This window comes from Leptonychotes weddellii, chromosome 7 (assembly GCF_054177405.1).
Source record: "Leptonychotes weddellii isolate Sample4059 chromosome 7, ASM5417740v2, whole genome shotgun sequence".
Classification (NCBI taxonomy): Eukaryota; Metazoa; Chordata; class Mammalia; order Carnivora; family Phocidae; genus Leptonychotes; species Leptonychotes weddellii.
Genome location: NC_138375.1, coordinates 84887264 through 84910640, shown reverse-complemented (window position 1 = coordinate 84910640; position 23377 = coordinate 84887264). Strand labels below are relative to the sequence as shown.

The window sequence follows — 23377 nt, the reverse complement described above, 5'->3', positions numbered from 1 at the left end:
CCATGGTACTCAACAGAGTGATTTGAACATTACAGATAGTCAATGAGAGAGTGAAAGAAACGTGTACGTCTTTGATTTAAGAACTCGAGGAAATAGTAAGATTTCAGAGGTGTTCATAGTGCACCCTTGTGAATATGGGAGTCTGTCTACCTGGTCCTTTGCCTGTGCTTGTATCTATCAGTTCTAAAATACATTTGGATTTTATTTATTCTGCAGAATTCCTACAGGCAATGAATGAGCAGATAATTTAACTGCTAGATGGTTACAAAGGAGAGAAGCTTGAATGTTTAAATTTCCCTCAGGAAGAAAATAGTAATTCATATGGCACTCTTTTGACATATAAGTAATATGTGTACTAGCAAAGATTTTTTAAAAAATCATAACGTTCTTCTAGTAGTTTTAGATAAACACCAAACATCATTGTGTCAAATGGATTACTGACTGATGGTCTTTGCCATGCACTTTTGCAGATGGAAGACCTTTAGCTCTGAAGGACATATGGGAAGGAATCCATGAGTGTTATAAGACACAGATGCTGCAGGAGCCATGGGACACCATTACCCAACAGGTTAGAGAGTATTTTTATTTTATTATATGTGATTCTTTCCCTCTGCTCATCTTTTCTTCTAGTTCTCTCCTCTACTCTTTTTTTCCTATTTCATTCCTCTGCATCCTTACAGATTTCAGTTCAAAGACAGTTTCCTTTAAGACACCTTCTCAGACCCAGATTTGGTTTCTCCTCCCTGTTATAAGCTCTCAAGGCAACCCGTAGTTTTCCTTTATAATGCTTATCACAATTTTAAATTATATATTTGGATAGTTTTTTTTTTTAATTAATGTCTTTCTTTGTCATTGTACTATGCATTCCCATGTGGGCAGAACCTTGTTCTCTTATTTATTTTAGAGAGAGAGCATGAGTTGGTGGGGGGGAGAGGGGGAGAGAGAATCTCAAGCAGACTCTGCGCTGAGCTCGATATCACGACCCTGAGATCATGACCTGAGCTGAAACCAAGAGTCAGATGCTTAACCGACCGTGCCACCCAGGCACTTCTTTTTCTGTCTTTATTGTACACCCAGCATTGGTAGTGTACTTATCATATAGTGAGGGCTCAATAAAAATGTATTAAGTAAATGAGAATAGTAAATAGGTTGGCGTATTCACTAAGAAGTACATGATTTAGCTTGTGTCGCCTACAATGCTTCAGAGTTTTGCTCATAGGTACATTTGCAAAAAAATTCACTTTTGATTAATAATAGGTTTGCAATAGCGATCTGAAAAAAGTAGAGAAAATACATCTGCAAAAGTAGATATAAAAAGTAGATTTGCAAAACTAGGGAAAAATAGATCTGTCAATCATTAAGTCATTATTACTGCCTTGCTAAAATCAGCAGTTAATTATTTTAGAAATTTAAAAATACTCATCACCTTGCAACCAATCATGGTTTCCTTAAAAATAATTTTTACTTATATCAAAAATCTTATCTTTTCCCAGCCTCTGTTAAGCTTAATCAAAGCTTCCTTTAAAAATGATTTTATCAGCCATTAGAATTTTTATGCCCTCTTATGTGTTTGATCATAATAATGACAGTTTACCTCCCAATCAACATAAGAATCCTTAGCATCTTGTAAGTAGTTCTTTGACAGTGACTGCAAATGACCGTTTTCTAGGTTCTAATTAAGGACAAAACTAGGTTTAAGTACATGCATATTTCACACAGCCCCTCAAGTTAATCCTTTCCTTTCCCTTCCCACCATTGCCCTCTTAGATCAAGTCCTCTAGCCTTACCTGGAACAGTTAGTAAGGCTTCACAACTCTGGTCTTCTGCTCCTTCCTCCCTGCACCTATCATCAGTCACATCCTCCTAAACATGGTGTGCATATCTTGCCTATGCACCAACCTGCAGTAGCTGTCCAAAGGCCAATGGCATGTGGTCTAAATGCCTCACCTGGGCTCCAGTGGTTGCCACTCCCTGGCTCCAGCCTGCCCTTTCAAGCTTATCTTGTACTCTGCTGTACACAGTCTCAGCTCCTGCCAAACATGGCTGTTCATTTTCCAGAAGCTATCCTGTGTAGTTTGTTCTTAGAATTCTTTCCAGACTTGTCTTCCCTGTTGCCTTTGTTCTGTCTTTATATTTCCTTTTTTTCTCTCATGTTCCTTTCTTGAAACCACTTCAGCTCACAGAAATGGCCCCCTCTGAAACCCAGTTCTGTAGACCAGGTATGGGTGGTTGCACTGAAGAAGAAGAATGAGACATATAAGCAAATCCATCGTTAAGATTTTTGGCAAGAACATTTTATTTTATGCAAAGCATTTAGCCTTTAAGCATCAAGGTGAGTGCTAAGAGTTTCAACTTCCAGTGTCTTGCCAGGGACCACAGGTTGTCTAAAAATGTAGACTGTAGTGTCAGAACCACAGGACCCAGAAAATGTTTGGTTGTAAGAGTCAAGGAAGATGGCAAATGTTAGAGGCAGAAGATAGATGCCAAAGACATCCAAAAATACATCCGCATTTAACTTTAGTGCCTTTTTTCTCTGCTTCTTTTCATTTACATTTTACATTACGTTCTTGAGCCCATTTCTTATGCTTTCCCTTTCTGTCACTACCAATCCTGTTACTAATCTCAGTGCAAGCCTATAGCACAATTCCTGGTGATCTGTGTCATTTTGGGTTTTAATTCTATGTGTCTCTGTTCTGACTTGACATATGAACAAGACTTTGTACTCAACTGTATTTTCTTAGTTTCCTAATATGATGTTGCCAATAGATTTCTATTGATAGAACTTCTAAGTTGCTAAACCAACGAAATGAACCAATCTGTACATTGATTGTTTTTAAAGGAATTGACTAATATCTTTTAATTTGTAGATCCTTAAGTGTCATGTGGACAGCCAGTTAGTGGACCATCTTTTCCTACCTGACATAGTATAGTAGTAATGATCAAATCCAATCACAAAAAGCATTATTATTTCTAACACCCAAGTGCGGGGGCTCACTTAATGGGACAGATGGTTGATATAACCAGACTACAACACAACTGGAACGGTTAGGTGTTCCTTTGGGATTTGTCTTATGGGAATTGATCTGTGGACAGCTATCCCACTTTTGACAACAAACTTTGTTTAAGCTTTAGAATTGCTCGTCACAGTGCATGTGCGGGCATTAAAGACCTAGCCAGGGAAACTCACTTGTCGCCATTGCATTACTTGGCATTCAGAAGTCATCATGAATGTCTCCTTCGGCGGTCTTGGCTTTTAATCTTAGATTAGTTAATGGGTTGGCATTTACATGTTCTTCTTTGCCTGAGATCCTTGAGAGAGTGGGTCTTCATTTTTGTAAAACCGCACGTGGAGAAAAAAATAGTGTCCTCAGTTGGGGGAAGGGGAGGTTGTGATACAGCACTAGGGGAGAATGAGCTGATAGACTAGTGGTGGCACCAAACAGTAGAAAGCATTTTGCAGATTACCCTGAAGAACCATTAGCTCGCAGACTGAACATGATAATAATATCCTGTCCTTCAGAGCGGCTTAAAAACAAAAGCAGCCTTCGCACAATATAAAATGCATTTCACTTCATCTTCAGGCTTGATTGTGCTCATATAGTTTGCTGCTCTTCATCTTTAGTAATCACACTTCTGTTCTCTCAGCATTTGTTTTGATGATAAGGACCTGTTCATGTCAGACATGAACCCTCTCTTTTGACGACAAGCCACTAATGAATCTCATACATTTGATTATGGTGATTACTTACCTGCTTTTGTCCAACATTATGAATTACCTATTATCTCAACCCTGTAGCCTAATAAAGAACTTCTGAAAGAAAGTTAACAGATGCCTAGGTTGGATCTGCCCAAAGTGGTACAATGAATGTTACAATAATGATTACTTGCAGGTGTGGGCTCTGTGTTTTAGGTAAAGAACTCCTGTGATCTTGGCACAAATTAAAAGTCATAAAGTAAGAAAGCATACCTTCAATTTTACTTGAAGATGTGTGTGTTTATGTATGTGGGTGTGGAAGTGGTCAGATAGGTAATTGTTTCTTACTGTCTTCTTGTTTTTAAACTTTATATTATGGAAAATTATGAACATATACAAAAGTAGAGCTAATAGTATAATACATTTACAAACTAATGGCCAATGTTACTTTTTTAGTATCTCACCCCATCTGGAATTTTTAGAAGCAAATCTGAAACATCATATCTCATCCATACAAATTTAAGTATGTATCTTTAAAAAACAAGGACTTTATACCAATGTTTATAGCAGCTTTATCCGTAATAGTCCAAATGGAAACAATTCTGATGTCCTTCAGACCATGGAGATTAAATGAAGTGGCACATCCTTGCTAGGGAATACTATTCAGTAATACAAAGGAACCAACTACTGATACGCTGAACAACTTGGATGAGTGTCCAGAGAATTATTCTGAGTACAAAAAGCCAGTCCCAAAAGGTTGCGTAGTATATGATTCCACTTAAAATAACATTTTTGAAATTAGAGAGGTGATTTGTGGTTGTTGGGTGTTAGAGAAGGAGGTGTAGGTAGGAAGGAAGAGGGTGTGGCTATACAAGGCAACATGAGAGGGAACCTTGTAGCAATGGAAATGTCCCGTGTCTGACTGTATCAATGTTACTATCTTGGTTGTGATATTGTACTGTAGTTTTGCAGGATGTTACCACTGGGGAACTGGTGAAGGGTATGGATAATCTTTTTGTATTATTTCTTACAACTGCATGTAGAATCTACAGTTATCTCAAAATGAAAAGTTTAATTTTAAAAAGGTAAGGACTCTTAATAAACATAACCACATCTCTGTTATCACAATAAATGGATAATAATTTCTTAAAATCATTAAATAAGGAATTGATGCTTAAATTTCCACAATTTTTTAAAAATTTTTTTAGTTTCTGTGAATCAGGATTCAAATAAGGTTTATATATTAAAATGGTTAGCATCTCTTAAGACTTTTGAAATAAAGATTCTCATTCCTTTCTCTGTTTTTTTCCTCATAAATTTTTGTTGAAGAAACAAGGTTGTTTGTCCTGTAGTATTTATAGTCTGTTTTTTGTTTGTTTTTTCCCTAATTGTATCTCTGTGGTAGTGTTTGGTGTATTCCTCCCTGAGCTTTCCATAAACTGGTAGTTAGATCTGGAGGGTTGATCAGATTCAGGTTTGTTTTTGGGGGCAAGAATACTTCACAGGTGATTCTGGATGCTTCTGCCAAGAGGCAAATAATGTTTGGTTATCGTTCTTTTTTGTGATGTTAGCAGCCATTCATGATTATTGCCTAGATCCATTAACTCATTAGGGGTTGCAAATGGTGATGTTCTAATTCCATCATTCATTATTTATTAGCTGGAGTGCTTTATAACAGCAGTTTCCCTCACTAGTTTAGTTACTTGAGGTATGCTTTGTCTAGAAAATGCAGGATAAATGTTCTAGCTTTTAAGATAATGAGCTGCTTCTCTAGCATCCTAAGGTGACCAAGAAAGTTTTCTTACATATCTTCGTGGACTCATGGATATAAATGTTTTATGCATTTCAATTCATTATAGTGATTATCTTTATTGTTGCTTGATTGTTGCAACAATGTGGATGGAACTAGAGGGTATTATGCTAAGTGAAATAAGCCAGTCAGAGAAAGACAAATACCATATGATTTCACTCATATGTGGAATTTAAGAAACAAAATAGATGAAAATAGGGGAAGGGAGGGAAAAATAAAATAAAATGAAAACAGAGAGGGAGGCAAACCATAAGAGACTCTTAACTCCAGGAAACAAACTGAGAGTTGCTGGAGGGAAGGGCTGGGGGAATGGGGTAATTGGGTGATGGGCATCAAGGAGGGCACTTGATATAATGCTCACTGGGTGTTATATGCAACTGATGAATCCCTGAACTCTACCCCTGAAACTAATAATACACAATAATATAGTGTATTATTATCTAAATTGAATTTAAATAAAAAAAATTTTTTTAAAGTCTCTTTAAGTTGGTTCCTGAGTTAATTTTGATACAACCCAAGTAGCTCTGATGGCTTCTTACTTTTTGGTTTGACGAGTTGTTGCACATTCACATTGTGCAGTTCATGCCCAGACTTAGCACTCCATTTTCCAAGGAGGCTTGCTTTGTTTTGGAGCCTTTATCAAGGTGCTGGAACCAGACAGAGTGAGCACCACCGCTTTCTAGCTGTATGAACTTGGGCAAATTTCAAAAACTCTGTGTGTCTTATTTTTCCATATAAGGTAATGGCAGCATCTACAGAGAGTTGGTGGGAAGACTAAAAAAGAGGGTTGCATACAAAGCTCAACCTGTGTCATATCTCCCTGCAAATATTTTCTAACACCTGGACTGTGCACTTTAAATTTGGAAACTGAGACTTTTGAGGTACTTTGTTTTCTGATTCCACATGTCTGGGGAAGGCTGTCCAAGTACAGGTAAATGAATGGGATTGGGTGGATAAAGTTGGAAGGAAACTCATTATAGTTCCTCATGTGATCCCACCCAAGTAGCATGAGAGAACTGGATTAAATATTTGCTGGGAGTAGAGTTAAGAGGACCTGTGCAATATATATTTTACATATCCCAAATACCATTAATTTCATTTTGAAGACTTCATCATGTCTAAAACATGCAAAAATATGGTAATTAATTTCAGTGAGTTTTCATTATATTTCCATCATAAATCTCTCAAGGTAAAAAAACGAAAAAACAAAAAAACAAAACTCAAACACAACAAAAAACAAAACTCCTTAGGTACCTTTTGTTGAATAGATTGCTTTGACTCTCAGTGATGCAGGAAGTCACTGGTTAAGGAGTCTTAAATAATGAAGCTTGATATGTTGCCTGGTGATTTATAATGATGGCTGATAAACTGATGATTTAATTGTGCTTCCTCTAGTAATAATCTTAAGTGCTGAAGTGAAGTTCCAGTGATTGGCTTTCTTCTGAACTCAGTCTCCCTGGAGTCTTTAGGCATCTCTTTTACACAACATCCGATAACTGACTTTTAACTGTTCCTATTTTAAATAATACAAATCAATTAAAACACACAGCTGTTTAACAAAACTTCTCAGTGTTGGTATAGGTCTCGGTGGGTATTTCCTGATGGCTCATAATGACATCAATTTAGTGCACCTGGTAGGATCTGTGTGAACTGGAAGTGGCTTAATTCTTAAATGACAAGAAAATTAAGAAGCCTTTTATGGATTGCTGCCGCTGCTTTAGAATCCCTGCCAGCACCACTGAAGACGCTTTCCTAGTGGAGTTTGATTTAAATGGGACTACAGACATCATGTAATTGTTTTCTCTGTAATTTGCCATTGGATCTGGGTTTCTAGGTATTCATTCTGGACATTAATAAGTCCCTTTAGTGGGTAGTTTATAGTGCCATAATCTACTTTGCAGACTTTTTGTAGAAACTTTCTAATGTTTTTACCAGTACTCGATGGTTCTACCACCCTCTACTATCTTAGAAGAGTGAAATATGCTTTCATCACCATATCTCATTTTCTTTGGTGTTTTCGGGTAATGATGACAGTGCTATTTTTCTCTGTCTCTGTTAGTAATTATTTCTAGATTGTCAGTCTGCACATGCATTGTGACTTTTAATATTTATTGAATGCTGATGCTGTGAGTACTTCACTTTCCATATTCTTTTTTTTTTTTTTTTTAATCAGTTCAGAAAAACCTGTCACTCACACTCCATTGTGCCTTTCTTGTTTTGGGGGTAAAAAAAACCCCACATTTTTCTTAAGTTTTGCTTGTTCCTCAGATTTTCTTTATTTTTTTTTTAAAGATTTTATTTATTTTTCAACAGAGAGAGAGACAGCGAGAGAGGGAACATAAGAGGGAGAGGGAGAAGCAGGCTCCCCGATGAGCAGGGAGCCCGATGTGGGACTCGATCCCAGGACCCTGGGATCATGACTGGAGCCAAAGGCAGACGCTTAATGACTGAGCCACCCAGGCACCCTCAGATTTTCTTTAGATTAAGAAGGATATGAAACTTTGTTCTCGTTATCTTCAACGAAATAATTTCTTTCAAAATTTTCTTCGATTTTACGCCCTGGAATGTTTTTGGAAAGCCTTAACTTTATCCTAAGTGCTCTTTAGGCATTGGTATGATATTACTTTCTCATCCCCCTTTTACTTTCTAAAGTTTTCTGGCCACTAGCCACTAATTAAGTGTTCAAATTAATCTAAGTAGAAGTGGGGGCTGATTTATTATGTAAGATCCTTGTCTTATTAACTTCTAAGATATTTGGTTTTATTCCATTTTACTGAGCGTTCAAGATAAATAAACAAGGAATGTATTTCTTATAAATAATCAGTTTATACCAGTATATTTGAGTTTCACTTCTCTAAATTGAAATTTATTTCACTAGGTAATAAAAACAAGAAACTGGTTAATGTACTTTGTTATATGTATATCTGGTTGAGCATAGGGTTGCTTAGCTTTTTACCATCACAGTTGCACTTTTGACTCAGCACGTGCCCTGAATTTATAGAAGGGCTTTCTTTAAAGAATTTCCCAGCATTTCACTGATCCTTGAAATTTCTATTTCTAAAAAAGGAGCAGCTTATAAGTGTAAGAATAAAATACCATTTAAAATATTTATAATTAATTTTAATATGACTCATTTTAGCACATTTCATTTTGATAATTACCTACCATCAATTTTTAATTTTTAATAAACATCTTAGTTCCAAAACGTTACATTTGAGGAATATTTATATTCTTGTTTCTGGTTTTTTGAGAAAGAGGTTATTGGTGGGTAGGTGGAAAAGCAGCAGCTATAGGCAGGAAAAGAAGCCTGGGGGAGCAGAAAGGCAGGCACAGGGCCCGGAGGGCATGGAGGGTAGAGTCTGCAGACACACTTATCCCTATAGGCTTTGAGTCCCCTGTAAGGGTATAAGCTTCCTAAGAAAGATGCTATTCGGTTTATCTTATTTTTGTCACAGTGGTGGCTGGACATACATTTTCTACCATGCAATTATTGCACTTTTTTTTTTTCATTCCACTTCCTACCCCCTTCAGCTTTTTTTTTTAACCTGTTGTTTTCCAGATTCTTTTCCATGTGAGCCGTTACATTCCACATATTTTATTTACAGTTTATATTTTGTAGGTTAAAATTTGGCCAATAAGTAGGGATAATACCAAAGTATATAAAATATGTGTGCAAGTCATTACAATTATTGTATTGCATGCTGATATTTTTTCACTATATTAATTTATTTCTATTTCTCTCTGTCCAATCTGAATTTCAGAAATATTTCAAGTGGTGTAGACATACAGTCCAATATAAGAGTAACGTATATACTATGACCATCAAAGCAAGTGAATGAGAACTAAGTGGTGGAAGGGAAAAAAGACAGTTGTAGCAGAACAATCTAAGCTAAGGGTCGATTCTGAGTTTTCTTGAACAACAAGTAACAAAAAGGGAAAGCCAATTAAATCCATTGCTTTTATTCTGTTATGGAAGAAAGCAGACAACTTTATCAAGAGAAACAAACTTTTCTTGTGTTAAATTTTAGGAAGATAATTTTACAAATATGAAAAGCTGGTCTCCTTTTTTGATACCACTTAAACCAACTTTAGGAGATGGGTATGGAGTGATGTCCAGTTGTAGTTGTATGAGAGTTATATTAGTATATATTGTGTGTTTAGGTTTATACAGCAGAGGCCTTTATTAGCAGCTTCCTGTTCAGAATCAGCCTGCAGATGTATGTTGAGTGCTTGGAAATTTTTTTGAATTGGAATGCCGTTGAACTGGCAATGTCCCCTGTAGTTAATCATGGTCACTTACCTTTATTGCCTCATACCTGGTCTATACTTACTTACTTTGCCTACCTGTCTTCTAAAGGCATTTGTGTTTGCCTATTCCTATATATATTTTTAAAGATTTTATTTATTTATTTGACAGAGAGAGACACAGCAAGAGAGGGAACACAAACAGGGGAAGTGGGAAAGGGAGAAGCAGGCTTCCCACTGAGCAGGGAGCCCGATGTGGGCCTCATCCCAGGACCCTGGGATCATGACCTGAGCCGAAGGTAGACACTTAAGGACTGAGCCGCCCAGGTGCCCCACCTATTCCTATATTAATACAACATACAAAGAAAGAGTTTAGAAATTCTGTATGATTCTGAATTTGTGAATCTTGGTATGTATTTTGGAGTATCCTTCAGATGAAAGTGCTATTGATGAGGGAGCAGAAGGCTGGCGGAAGACAAAGCCTCCCCAACCCCCCACTCCTGGGTGGGACTTGTGTGACATTCTTCCAGGAATCTCTCCTAACTATCTTAATGTTAATGCCTTGCTAGAGGGGAAAAACAACTTTAACTTGACAATGGAAGGTGCCTCGTTAGCGCAGTAGGTAGCGCAGTCAGTCTCATAACTTGACAATGGCAAGGCCTGAGATATTTTGTAGGTATCTTGTAGGTACTCCTTAGCATATGAAAGTTCTCTTGAAACCTCCCTTTTCCTCACCTCCCCCAACCCCATCGAATTTAATCAGCTCTTTCTGCCCACGGGTCCTGTCCCCGTGCTTTAATAAACCACCTACTTGCACCAGAGACGTCTCAAGAATTCTTTCTTAGTGGTTGACTCTGGATTCCACCCCACTGAACCTCACCTATATTCCATAACCACATCATAATCATCTGGGCTTGCATTTTTTATAATAACTGTTTTTTTCTGATTAACAAAAGAAATACATACTGTTAATTTTTAGCAAAATATAGAGTAGCAAGAAGAAAATAAAAATTACTCATAATCTCAAACATTCAGTGATACCATTGTTAACCTTTCAGGGCATAACTTTCTAAAAATATATTTATTTATATAACTGTACATACATGTGTAATACATATATTCACATATATGTATGTATTACATATAAATATACACAAATACAAATGAGATTATACTATGCACCTGGTTTTTGAAATTTACATCACAGACATCTTTTCATGTCAATATTTAAATACATCTAAATTTTCCTTTTAATAAGTGCATAGAATTTCATTCTAAGGCCATGCCATAATTGTTTTAACCAATTTTATACTTTGAACATTGAATTCTTTTCTAATTGTTTGTGTTCTAAACAATTCCTAAGTGAACATCCTTGTATGTATAATTTGTGTAGTTGTCAGATTATCTCTTTGGACTAAATTCTTAGAAATGAAATTGGTGAGTCAATAAGTACTGACTTTTAAAAGATTTTGTTAAATATTTCCAAGTCAATATCAGAAAAGGTGTGCTAATTCTTACTACCAGTAGGATGTTAGAGAACCCATTTCCCTAAGTGTTCGCTGACACTGGTCATAATTGTTCTTAATGTGCTACAATCTGATGTCAACCAGGCTTTGGATTGGAGCCAGGTAGTTGAACACTGAAGTTACTGATGAATAGCTGAAATGTAGGTTTTTCTTGCAGTTCATTGGGACATACATTTTAGACACTAAGGAAGTTGACATATGGTCGTAATTAAAGGGTCTGATTTCCATTCTTGCCAACACTGAGCATTGTTTCTATTGTCCAGAGGCAGCTCAGCAGGGCTGAGACTTTTTTTTTTTCTTTGTAAGCCTTATTAGATTTGCCCAAATGACTGAGCAGAATACTTGGAAGCCTGTAAATCCTGCTCCTTTAAGTACGGAAGAATTATCAGTCATCCACCTTGCCCAGATAACAAGACTTGTATGGAATAGCTGACTGAGTAAAACTGTACCTGAAGGGGCTTGCCAGATGACCTAACTATTAATACATTCCCCTGCAAACAATTAAGAGTTAGCATTTTGATTACTTTCAAAGTATTATCCACGTGGGTCCCAAAGAACATCTTCCCAAACTGGCAACTTTGGTTTTGGCACAGGCTTAAACACTTCCGCCTGGTAGTAATTAGCTGCTAGATTAATGTATCCTTTAAGTAGAATGAAGTCATCACCATATAAACGGGTGCTTGTCTTTCTGTTTACTGCCACAGCACATCAAGTCCTCACTTCTTCTGTAAGCATATGAAAGTGGAAATAAATTTATGTATGGGGCATGAATGCAAGTCTTTTAAGGTTAGAATTTATCGTGCCTAAGGATTATTCTAGTAACAATAGCTAACATTTAGGGGGCATATCTCATGTGCCAAGCATTCTTCTGAATACACATATTATTTTGCTTAATCTTCTGAACACCCCTGTTAGGTTGAATCTGTTCTCCAAATTTTAGAGAAGGAGAAACTGAGGCACAAAGGCATTAGACAACCTACTAAAGGTCACACATCTACTAAGTTGCAGAACCAGAATTTGAACTAGTGAGCTTGAGAGCTCCTGTCTTAATCAGTATGTCTTAGTCCCTCCCACAATGCTAATCTTGTTCTCAAATGTTGTCATGTTAATAAAGATATATTAAAGTAGATCTGACCCCTTTCTGGGTCATGGACCTCTTTGAGAATTTGATGAAAACTCTGGAAACTTTTCCTAGGCATATAGTATTTTGCAACCCTAATCAGGAGAACCCTCAACAGGACATCCAAATCCTTGGAATTTATAGTGGCCATTGTGGATTAGAACTCAACATTCATCCTACCCTCCCTCTCTTGTGCTCTTCCTGTACTGCAGACACTGGAAAGCTAAAACGTAATTCTCCATCTCTCTCTTGGAGAGGGGTCTGAATTTGCTTTAGGGTCATCACATCGAATGCATGTGTGCGGGATTTGGGATGCAGAAGTGTTGGAGGCTGCACTTTGTTGGAAGCACCGCAGGTCATGGAGGTTCTATGTATGGCTCCAGTGTTCAGTCACTAGCTTTGGGTGTGTCAAAAGGCAGAGGATGGGGCGGTCGTCGTTCTGCTGGTGTGAATTGCAGCAGGTGTGGTGTGGCCCTGGTGGTGGCCACAGTAGAGACAGGTTTCTGATCATAGGACTGGGGCTGTGATTCTAGAATGGCAGATTCTTGATCTTGAAAAGAAGCAGTAGGTCCCATGGTGTCCAGTTCTCCAGTAAGAGCTTAGAAGTTGTTCTTGGAAAATCATTTCGAATTTGTTTATTCAGCCCTCCCAATGACGGCTTCAACTAGTCAGAGTTGATTCTGTTTTTTGGCAACTGAACCTTGACTGCTACAGTAATACATAGCTAGACCCGAGGATAGTTTTTTCAACAGGTTGGGAATTTGGCTCTGAGGTCAGAAACACTTGGGTTCTTATTCAAGTTCTACTTATTAACATTGTGACCAAGGACAAATATACTTGACTTTTTCCCTTCCTCGTTCTCAAAATGGAAAATTATTCTATATGGGAACTATTATAAGAACTACCTCATTGGGTTGTTGTGAGAATTACGTGAGCTAATGCATGAGTAATTATTATCATTAATCCATTAATACTGTGAAAAGGAAACACAGTGGACATAATTTCTGTTTCATATAAAATATAGCACTGCAGTGGTCAAAAGAATAATTGTTGAGCCTCAAGTTTCCTACAGCAGTATATTCACAGGCACAAACTGATAGTTTATTGAGGAGGGAGCTGGTCTAGAGCACTTAGTGATTGTATTTACTTAGTCAACTAAATAGTTTTGTAGTTTCTCATTCAAAATAGCATTCAAAGAGTTCTGGTAGTGAATCTCCTTTCTTAGGAGAGACCTTTAGCTATTTCAGTGTGCTGTATTTTACATGATAGGATTGGCAAATCATGGGAGTAATGTCCCAAGGCTGCAAGAACAGAAGTAGCCCATCTGGGCCTGTGAGAATCCATCTCCACAGTGCTTCTCCCTGAGCCATGCCATGAGCAGTTTCATTCTACAATCTGTAGTTGTTATTGGGCCTGTGGTTAAACCTACAACATCCTATTGAGACATAGATGTATCTTAGCATACCCTACAATACATCTAGAATTGAATACTATAGATACTGTAGTCAATTTTTTAAATCACTTGCTGGTAGAAGGAGTTGAATTGAATACATGTCTAAGTAGCTTCCTCTAATCAATATGACCCTTTCTGTCAGGCTTGCTCCCTACCCACACTTTTACCCCCAGCCTTATTCAAATAGTCATTAATAACCAACAATGCAAGGGCCTGTCCCTCAAACCCTCACATGGCAGTAAGGCAGGTTTTTCAAACTTAGTTTTGTTATTGTGCAACCAGTGGGAGCTCCATTAAAGGGCATGGAGCAGTAGACAGCTTAGATCATGGAAGGTTGCTTATATAAGCCATTTGGAAAGTTCCTAAAGCCTTCTTCCCCCCACCTTGATTTGCAGGTGGTCACACATTCAATTTAATTGCAAACAGCTGATAAAGGAGAAAATACCTTTAAGAGCCCTGTAAAATGGTCACTTTAGATCCTCCAAAGTCCATCTCACACATAGAAAAAAATCAACAAAATGCAATTATTTTCCACATTTTATTTAATTTCTTCACAGGTATGTTTGACATCAGTGTCACCACCAGGAAAGGCTAAAGGACCATTACTGTTGGTCTCTTGAGTATGTTAAGCTAGGCAACTAACCTTGCGTTGTTCCTTGACAAGGGGAATTTTAGTATTGAGACATGTCAGGTCTATCTTTTGAGAGAGTTGAGTCTGGAATATGTAAGTCTGTATAGTTTCTAGCAGGTTGCCCAGAAAAAAAGCCCTTTTGATCTTAACTGATATCAGTGTGGCCAGGCCTACGTTTGCATCTGCTAAAGTTATTTTATGGAGTGATTGAATAAAAAGGGTTCTTAGATTCCATAGCCTTCGATGTTACAGAGTTCCTTCTGTCCAACAAGTTGGTTCTAACAACTAATGATATGACTCAGAAGGGAGATGATCACGGTGTTGAATTTACCTGTCCATCCTGGCACTTAAAAGGCACAGACTTTTGGCCCTCTGGGTATGTTCTGGAGTTCCCTTAGAATAATAATAGTAAGGGGCACCTGGGTGGTTCAGTCGTTGAGCGCCTGCCTTCGGCTCAGGTCATGATTCCGGGGTCCTGGGATCCAGCCCCGCATCGGGCTCCCTGCTCGGCGGGAGGCCTGCTTCTCCCTCTCCCACTCCCCCTGCTTGTGTTCCCTCTCTAGCTGTCTCTCTCTCTGTCAAATAAATAAATAAAATCTTTAAAAAAAAAAAAAGAATAATAATATTAAAAAAAAAACGTAGCCAGTTAACTTTGGGAAGGAAGGATCTTAAGTTTCCATAGCTGCCGGTAGTGTCTCCTTTTTTCTTTAAGCTCACTCAGCTCATTTGTACCTTAGATATGAAGGCCAATCTGCAGACACACCAAGGTAGCTCAGGGAAATCACCCAGGACACTCTTTCTTCCTTGCTTGTGCGAAGTGTGCTTTTACTCTTGTCTCATTCCTGCCTGGTTTCAAGTACTTTATTGTCTAACTCTAGTGTTGACACTCTCTGGTCCCATGACCTTGGTATTTGAGAGTGATCTTCCTCATGCACAAACCTCAGCTCTCTCTTGCCAACATTGGCTTGGGTCTTAGCTCCCTATGTTACTTGAAGAAAATTTCTCATGTCTTCTTCTGGCCCACAAACAACAAATGTGGCAGGATCTTCCTAACCACTCCAAACTCTTTGCAGCCAGGACTGGATGGAGACTAAAGCAATCTGAAATTCAGCATAACCAACCAGTCTTTCTGAGATGGGAGGTTTTCCAAACCAGTTTATCTAAAGACAGTGGTGATTTTCCAGGTGATGGTTTGGAAATTTTAAGGGCCCCTTATTTTATGTCTATCTCTCTGTCTCTGTAGATAAAATGATTTTTGCACCCATACCAAGTTCACATTCAGGGGCTCAAGTGACTGACCTCAGCGGAGTCTGAGTGCCCTGAATACTCTTGCCAAGGGCTGGTGTTTAGCAGGCAGTGAAGTCTGTTTTCTGATCTATGAGTGTTGTGTCCAAGTCCTGATTACTGTGTGATGTTACATGCCCTGTCCACGGAGAAGAGAAGCCCTTATTTTTTAGAGTGAAAATATGAGTGAAAAATGAGGGAGGGACTGGGCCTAGGGAAGGTTGATTAAGGGGATTCAGCTAGTAATGCAGTGTATTTCCCTTGGGGTTTTCATTTAATTCACCTGCCCGATTCTAGATTTTATTCATAGACATTCTAAGTAATATTAGACCATATATAGGTGAGCAAAATAAACCAGATTTGCATTTAATAACCAAAATAGAAGGCTAGGATAAAGGATGCACATTTTCTACATGTTTTCTGTAGTTTTGACCTCAATGTTAAACTCACTTTCAAAAGCAGAGATTCCACAACCTGAATCCGTGGTCTGAGAGGTTATTGCTCTCATTTTGCAGTATTCTAAGGACAGGCAGCTATTGTATTTTAATTGAAAACAAAATCCCAGAAGGGAACAGTACTAGAATAGGTTCTTGGGATTTGGGGACTTGCTTGAAACTTTATTTAATTGCTGTTTTGCATGACTTTTCACATTGACTGTTCTGAAGACTGAACATCCTAATTTTGTTAGTGCAATATGATGATTTACCTTTAAGGAGTGTGATGTGCCTTAAACATTTTCAGGTACATATGCACATTCAGCTCTCACATGGATACATTATATAGCTCATTTCCCCTACTTTTTCCTGCAGATGTTTCAGTTAAAACCAGGCAGGTTCCTTTGATCATTTATCTCAGCTGAGGGGGGGTGGATTCAAATCTAAATGCTAATACTGATTTTTTTTGTTAATTTAAAAAAATTTTTTCACCATTTTTAAAATTTAAATTCAATTAATTAACATATAATGTATTCATAGTTTCAGAGGTAGAGGCCAGTGATTCATCGGTCTTATATAATTTGATTTATTTTTTAGAAGTCAATTTCAGAAAAAAAATTGATTTTTTTAAAAAGAGAATTTAGTAAAAATTTTGAAATTTTGGGTGGGAGTGATGGATTGTTTCTATTATCATGAAAAGAAAACAAGGTAAAAAATCTCCAAGTCAAACAAAAACAGTCTCACCAATATTAAGTAAACATTTTTCTGGAAGAATATTTACTGATTTTTCTCAAAATATGAAAACTGCATTTATTTCATGGTGAAATTTTTGTGCTTGTGGGGGATTGTCTTAAACTTTTCTTTATTTTTTTTTAAAGATTTTATTTATTTATTTGAGATAGAGAGCGAGAGAGAGAGAGAGCATGAGCATGAGAGGGGGTTGGGGTGGGGGATAGGGAGAGAGAGAGAAGCAGGCCCCACTCTGAGCAGCGAGCCAGACTCTGGGCTCCATCCCAGGGCCCTGGGATCATGACCTGAGCCGAAGACAGATGTTTAACCAACTGAGCCACCCAGGCGCCCCTCAAACTTTTCTTTTTAATTAATAAATTTCCTAAGTCTTAATAACTAGAATCTGAGTCATTAAGATATAATAAAAAGAGCATAGACTTTATAGCAAGAAAGAGGTGGACTAAACGCTGGATCTGCTCCTTACAAGCTGTATGTCTTTGGGCAAATTGCCCAAAGATTATTTTGCCTGACATTAATGTAGCTATACCAACTTTCTTATGGGTAGTATTTCATAGATCTTTCTCTACTTTTAATTATTCATCTTTCTCTGGTTTATTTTTTTCCTGGTAAATAGAACATTATTTTTAAAATGTCATATAGTAAAATTGACCTTTTTTGGTGTACAGTTTTGTGAGTATTGACCTACTCATAGAGTTGTGTAACTCTTGCCACAATCAGGATACTGAGCAGTTTCTTCACCCACCCCAGACTCCCAGGTGCCTCTCTGGGTAGTCAGCACTTTCTCCCACCCCAACCCTTGTTCTCTCTGCCTATGTTTTGCCTTTCCCAAAATGTCATATGTAGATTTATACAATATACAGTAGTCCCCCCCCCTTTTTTTTTTAAAGATTTTATTTATTTGACAGAGAGAGATACAGCGAGAGAGGGGACACAAGCAGGGGGAGTGGGAGAGGGAGAAGCAGGCTTCCCGCTGAGCAGGGAGCCCGATGTGGGGCTCGATCCCAGGACCCTGGGATCATGACCTGAGCCAAAGGCAGACGCTTAACGACTGAGCCACCCAGGCGCCCCTTCGGTAGTCCCCTTTATCCACAGTTTTGCTTTCTAAGGTTTCAGTTATCAGTGGTAAACCATGATCTGGAAGCAAATGATCTTCCTTCTGACAGAACCTCAGAAAGTCAGTAGTAACCTGATACTACATCACAATGCCTATGTCATTCACCTCAGTTCATCTTATCACATAGGCATTTTATCAACTCGCATCATCATCAGAAGGGTGACGTTTCTATTATGAATTTTCTAAGGAACCTCTGTATTGTTTTCATAGTGGCTGCACCAGCTTGCATTTCTATCAACAGTACGTGAGGGTTCCGTTTTCTCCACATCCTTACCAACACTTGTTTCTTGTCTTTTTGATTTTAGCCATTCTGACAGGTGTGAGGTGATATCTCATTGTGGTTTTGATTTGTATTTCCCTGATGATTAGTGTGTTGAGCATCTTTACATGTGTCTGTTGACCATCTGTGAGTCTTCTTTGGAAAAATGTCTATTCAGATCCTCTGCCCATTTTTAATCGATTGTTTTTTTGGGGTGTTGAGTTGCATAAATTCTTTGTATAATTTAATTTAAGATTTTGTTTATTTACTTATTTATTTAGCATGAGTGGGGGGAGGGGCAGAGGGAGAGGGAGAGAGAGAATCTCAGGCAGACTCCATGCCCCGTGTGGAGTCTGACACAGGGCTCGATCTCGTGACCCTGAGATCATGACCTGAGCCGAAATCGAGAGTTGGATGCTTAACTGATTGAGCCACCCAGGTGCCCCAATTCATTGTATATTTTAGATATTAACCCCTTATAGGATATAGCATTTGCAAATATCTTCCCTTCAGTAGGTTGCCTTTTTGTTTTGTTCATAGTTTCCTTTGCTGTGCAAAAGCTTTTTATTTTGATGTAGTCCCAGTGGTTTATTTTTGCTTTTGTTTCTGTTGCCTGAGGAGACATATCTAGAAAGAAGTTGCTACTGACAATGTCAGAGAAATTACTTCCTGTGTTCTCTTCTAGGATTTTTAGTTTCAGGTCTCACATTTAGATCTTTAATCGATGTTGAATTTTTGTGTATGATCTTAGAAAGTGGTCCACTTTCCTTCTTTTACATGTAGCTATCCAGTTTTCCCCAGCACTGTATGATATCACTCATATGTGGAATCTAAAAAAAAAAAAAAAAGCAGAATCAGATCTGTAAATACAAAGAACAAATTGATGGTTGCTGGAGTGGAAGGTGGGGAGAGATGATGGGCAAAATGGGTGAAGGGGAGAGGGAGATACACGCTCCCACTTAAAGAATGAATAAGTCATGGGAATAAAAGGCACAGCATAGGGTATATAGTCACTGACACTGTAAAAGGCTTGTATGGGGACAGATGGTAGCTACACTTGTGGTTGAGCATACAGCACAGTGTATAAACTTGTCAAATCACTATGTGGTACACCTGAAACTAACATTGTGTGTCAACTATACTAAAAAAACAATAAGGATAAGTACAGTACAAAAATATACTTTGAGATCACATTCACACATTTTTGTACTATATTGTTATAATTGTTTTATTTTATTATTAATTATTGTTATTAATCTCTTATTCTGCCTAATTTATAAATTAACCTTTATAATTGGTGTGTACATACAGGAAAAAAACATAACATATATAGAGTTTGATACTATCTTTGGTTTCAGGCATCTCCTGGGGATGTTGGAATGTATCCCCCCAGATAAGAGGAAGGGACTACTGTATAGGGTTTTTTTTTTTTTCATATATTTTTTTTATTATGTTATGTTAATCACCATACATTACATCATTAGTTTTTGATACTGTATGGGGTTTCGAGTCTGGTTTCTTTCACTTAGCACAACTTCGAAGTTCATTCATGTTGAGGTGTATATTGATAGTTTTAACTTTGTATTGCTGAATAGTATTCCATTATATGAAAGTATAACATTTTGTTTATTCATTTACCAGCTGAAGGACCTTGGGTTGTTTTCACTTTTTGTCAGTTAAGAATAACACTACTGGGCCGCCTGGGTGGTGCAGTTGGTTAAGCATCTGCCTTCGGCTTAGGTCATGATCCCAGGGTCCTGGGATCAAGCCCCACATTGGGCTCTCTGCTTAGTGGGGAAGCTGCTTCTCCCTCTGCCCTTCACCTTGCTTGTGCTCTCTTGCTGTCTCTCTCTCTCTCAAATAAATAAATGAAATCTTAAAAAAAAAAAAATAACACTACTGTATGTCAACTGTACTTCAATAATAATTCTTTTACAAACAGTAACACTGCTATAAACATTCATTAACATGGTTTGTTTGTTGATATAGTTTTCATTTCTCTTGGATACTTAGGAGTAAGATTATTAGTCTATATGGTAAGTATTTTTTAAAAAACACTAGACTGTTTTCTGAACTATCTGAACCATTTTGCATTTCACCAGCAATTTCTGAACTTTCCATTTGTTCCACATCCTCACTAGCACTTGGTATGGTCAGTTTTTAAATTTATTTTAACCATATCAATTAGTGTAGAATAATATCACAGTGTGGTTTTGTTTTGCATTTACTTGATGACTGATGGCATTGAGTATCTTTTTGATGTGCTTGTTTCACATTCCTGTATTTTTTTTGGTGAAATATCTTTTCAAATCTTTTGCCCATTTTTTAATTGGATGCTTTATATTCTCAATATTGGATTTTGACAGTTCTTTACATATTGTAGATTCAAGTCTTTTACCAGATATGTGATGTACAAACACTTTTTCCCAGTGTGTGGCTTCTCCTTTGATTCTTTTAGTAGTGTTGCTCAAACAGCAAAAGTTTTTAAATAATAGGAAGTCCAGTTTATCAAAAAATAATTTTGTACTGTACTTTTAGTATTCTATCAAATAACTCTTTGCCTAGCCCAGGATCACAAAGACTTTTTCCTAGATATTTTAAAGCTTTAGTTTTTACACATATCTGTGATCCATTTTGAGTTAATTTTTGTGTGAGGTATGAGTATGGGTTCAGGTTTATTTATTTATTTTTTTGCATGTGGATGTCCAGTTGGTCTGCCACAATTTGTTGAGAGATTATTCTTTTTTGATGGAGTTACCTTGTACCTTTGTCAAAAATCAATTGGCCATATATGAGTGGATCTATTTTTAGACTTTCTTTTCTTTTCCATTGATCTATTTTTCTGTCCTTTCACCAATACCACACTGCTGTGCTTATTGTAGCTTTATATTAAGTCTTAAATTCAGAGTGTAAGTCTCTCGACATTGTTCTTCTTTTTCGAAATTCTGTCAGCTATTCTTTGCCTTTCCATATAAATTTTAGAACCAATTTGTCAATATCCACAAAATTTGGAATTTTAATTGGAATTCTGTCTGATCTGTGTAGATCAATTTGGGGAGAAATTGCATCTTAATAATAATAAGTCTTCCAATGTGTGAAAATGTTTAACTCTCTATTTTTGTATGTCTTTTTTGCTTTCTTTCATCAGTGTTTTTTATAGTTTTAAACATATAGATCCTATGTGTATTTCTTAAATTCTTTACCTAAATATTTCAGGGTTTAATGCTATTATAATTGGTATTTTTTAAATTTCAAATTCCACTATTCTTGTTATTATATAGAAATAGAAATACAATTAATTTTTATATATTGGCCATTTATCTCGAGACCTTGCTAAATTCACTTTTCTAGGAGCTTTGTCATAGTTTTGGGGTTTTTCTATGTTGATAATTGTGTCACCTGTGAAAAAAGACAGTTTTATTTTTTTCCTTTTTAACCCGTATGCTTTTTTCTCCTTTCTCTTGCCCTTTTACACTGGCTAAGACTTCCAGAATAATGTTGAAAAGGCGTGAGGAGAGCTGTGATGGCTAAGTTTATATGTCAACTTGACTGGGCCATGGTGCCCAGAGATTTGTCAAACATTATTCTAGATGTTTCTGTGATGGTATTTTTTAGATGAAGTTCACATACAAATCAGTAGACTTTGAGTAAAGCAGGTTACCCTCCATAATGTGCATGTGCCACATTCTATCAGTTGAAGGCCTTAATAGAAAAAGACTCGCTTCCACAAGCAAGAAGAAATTCTGCCAGCAAACTGCTTTTGAATTATAAATAGTCTTCCATGGGTCTCCAGGCTGATAGCCTTCCCTGCATATGTCTCATGTGAGCCAATTCCTTAAAATAAATTTTTCTCTGTCTATCTATCTATCTATCTACCTACCTACCTACCTACCTACCTACCTACTTATCTAAACACACACATGCACATACAACTACACACACCCATACATCCTGTTGGTTCTGTTTCTCTGGAGAACCTTGATTAATACAAGACAACACCTTTGCCTTTTCCCTGATCTTAGAAGATTGGTCATACAATTGTTTTCTTTAGTACATTAATATGATGAGTTACATTGATTAATTTTCAAATATTGGCCCAAGCCTGCAATCCAGGGATAAATTCCCATGATATATTATTCTTTTTTTTTTTTTTAAAGATTTTATTTATTTATATGACAGAGAGAGACAGCGAGAACAGGAACACAAGCAGGGGGAGTGGGAGAGGGGAGAAGCAGGCTTCCCGCAGAGCAGGGAGCCCGATGTGGGACTCGATCCCAGGACCCTGGGATCATGACCTGAGCCGAAGGCAGACACTTAACGACTGAGCCACCCAGGCGCCCCTATATTATTCTTTATATATATATTTTTGGCTTCAATTTGCTAATGTTTTGTTGAGGATTTTTGTATTCATTTTCATGAGAGATATTAATCTGCAGGTTGTTTTCTTGGTGTTTTTCTGGGGATATGAATAGTCTTGGACCCTTTTATAGAGTCCCATAGTTTTTTAAATCTTTTTTTTTCCTCCCTTCTTCAGACTGGGTAATTTGTATTGATCTATATTCAGGTTTTCTAACTTGTTCCTTTGTCATCTTCATTCTGCCAGAGAGCCCATCCTCTGAATTTCTCATTTCAGATACTGTATTTTTCAAAGTTTCCGCTTGGTTATTTTTTTATTCGTATCTGTGGAGAACTTCTATTTTTTCATTCATTTTAAGAGTGCTTACCTTTATCTCCTACAGCATGTTTACAATAGCTGCTTTAATGTCTTCGTGTAATAATCCAATATTTGGGACATTCTGAGATTGTCATCTGTCTTTTCCCTTGAGAATTGGTCAAATTTTCCTGGTTCTTGGTTCGTCAAGTAATTTTAAATTAATATCCCGGTCATTTGACTATTAGGTCATGAAATTCTGAGTCCTGTTAAAATTCTGAAGAGAATGTTGATTTTGTTTGTTTGTTTTTCTTAGCAGGCTATCAGCCAACTGAGGTTCAGTCTCCAAGTTCTGTCTCATCTTCTCTGAGTGGTGTTTCCAATGTCAGTTTAATTTTCTAAGCAT

The 23377-nt window shown here is 37.3% G+C and overlaps 1 protein-coding gene across 13 annotated transcripts in view; it reads left to right on the top strand.

Moving 5' to 3' along the window:
- The window catches only part of ATG10 (autophagy related 10), a 225923-nt gene that overhangs the window by 153942 nt on the left and 48604 nt on the right, over positions 1 to 23377 (top strand). For all 13 annotated transcript variants that reach the window (XM_031030903.2, XM_081826650.1, XM_031030902.2 and 10 more), the window contains one exon: positions 471 to 568. In XM_031030903.2, the coding sequence (XP_030886763.1) occupies positions 471 to 568 (98 nt within the window). The remainder of the gene's footprint in view (positions 1 to 470; positions 569 to 23377) is intronic.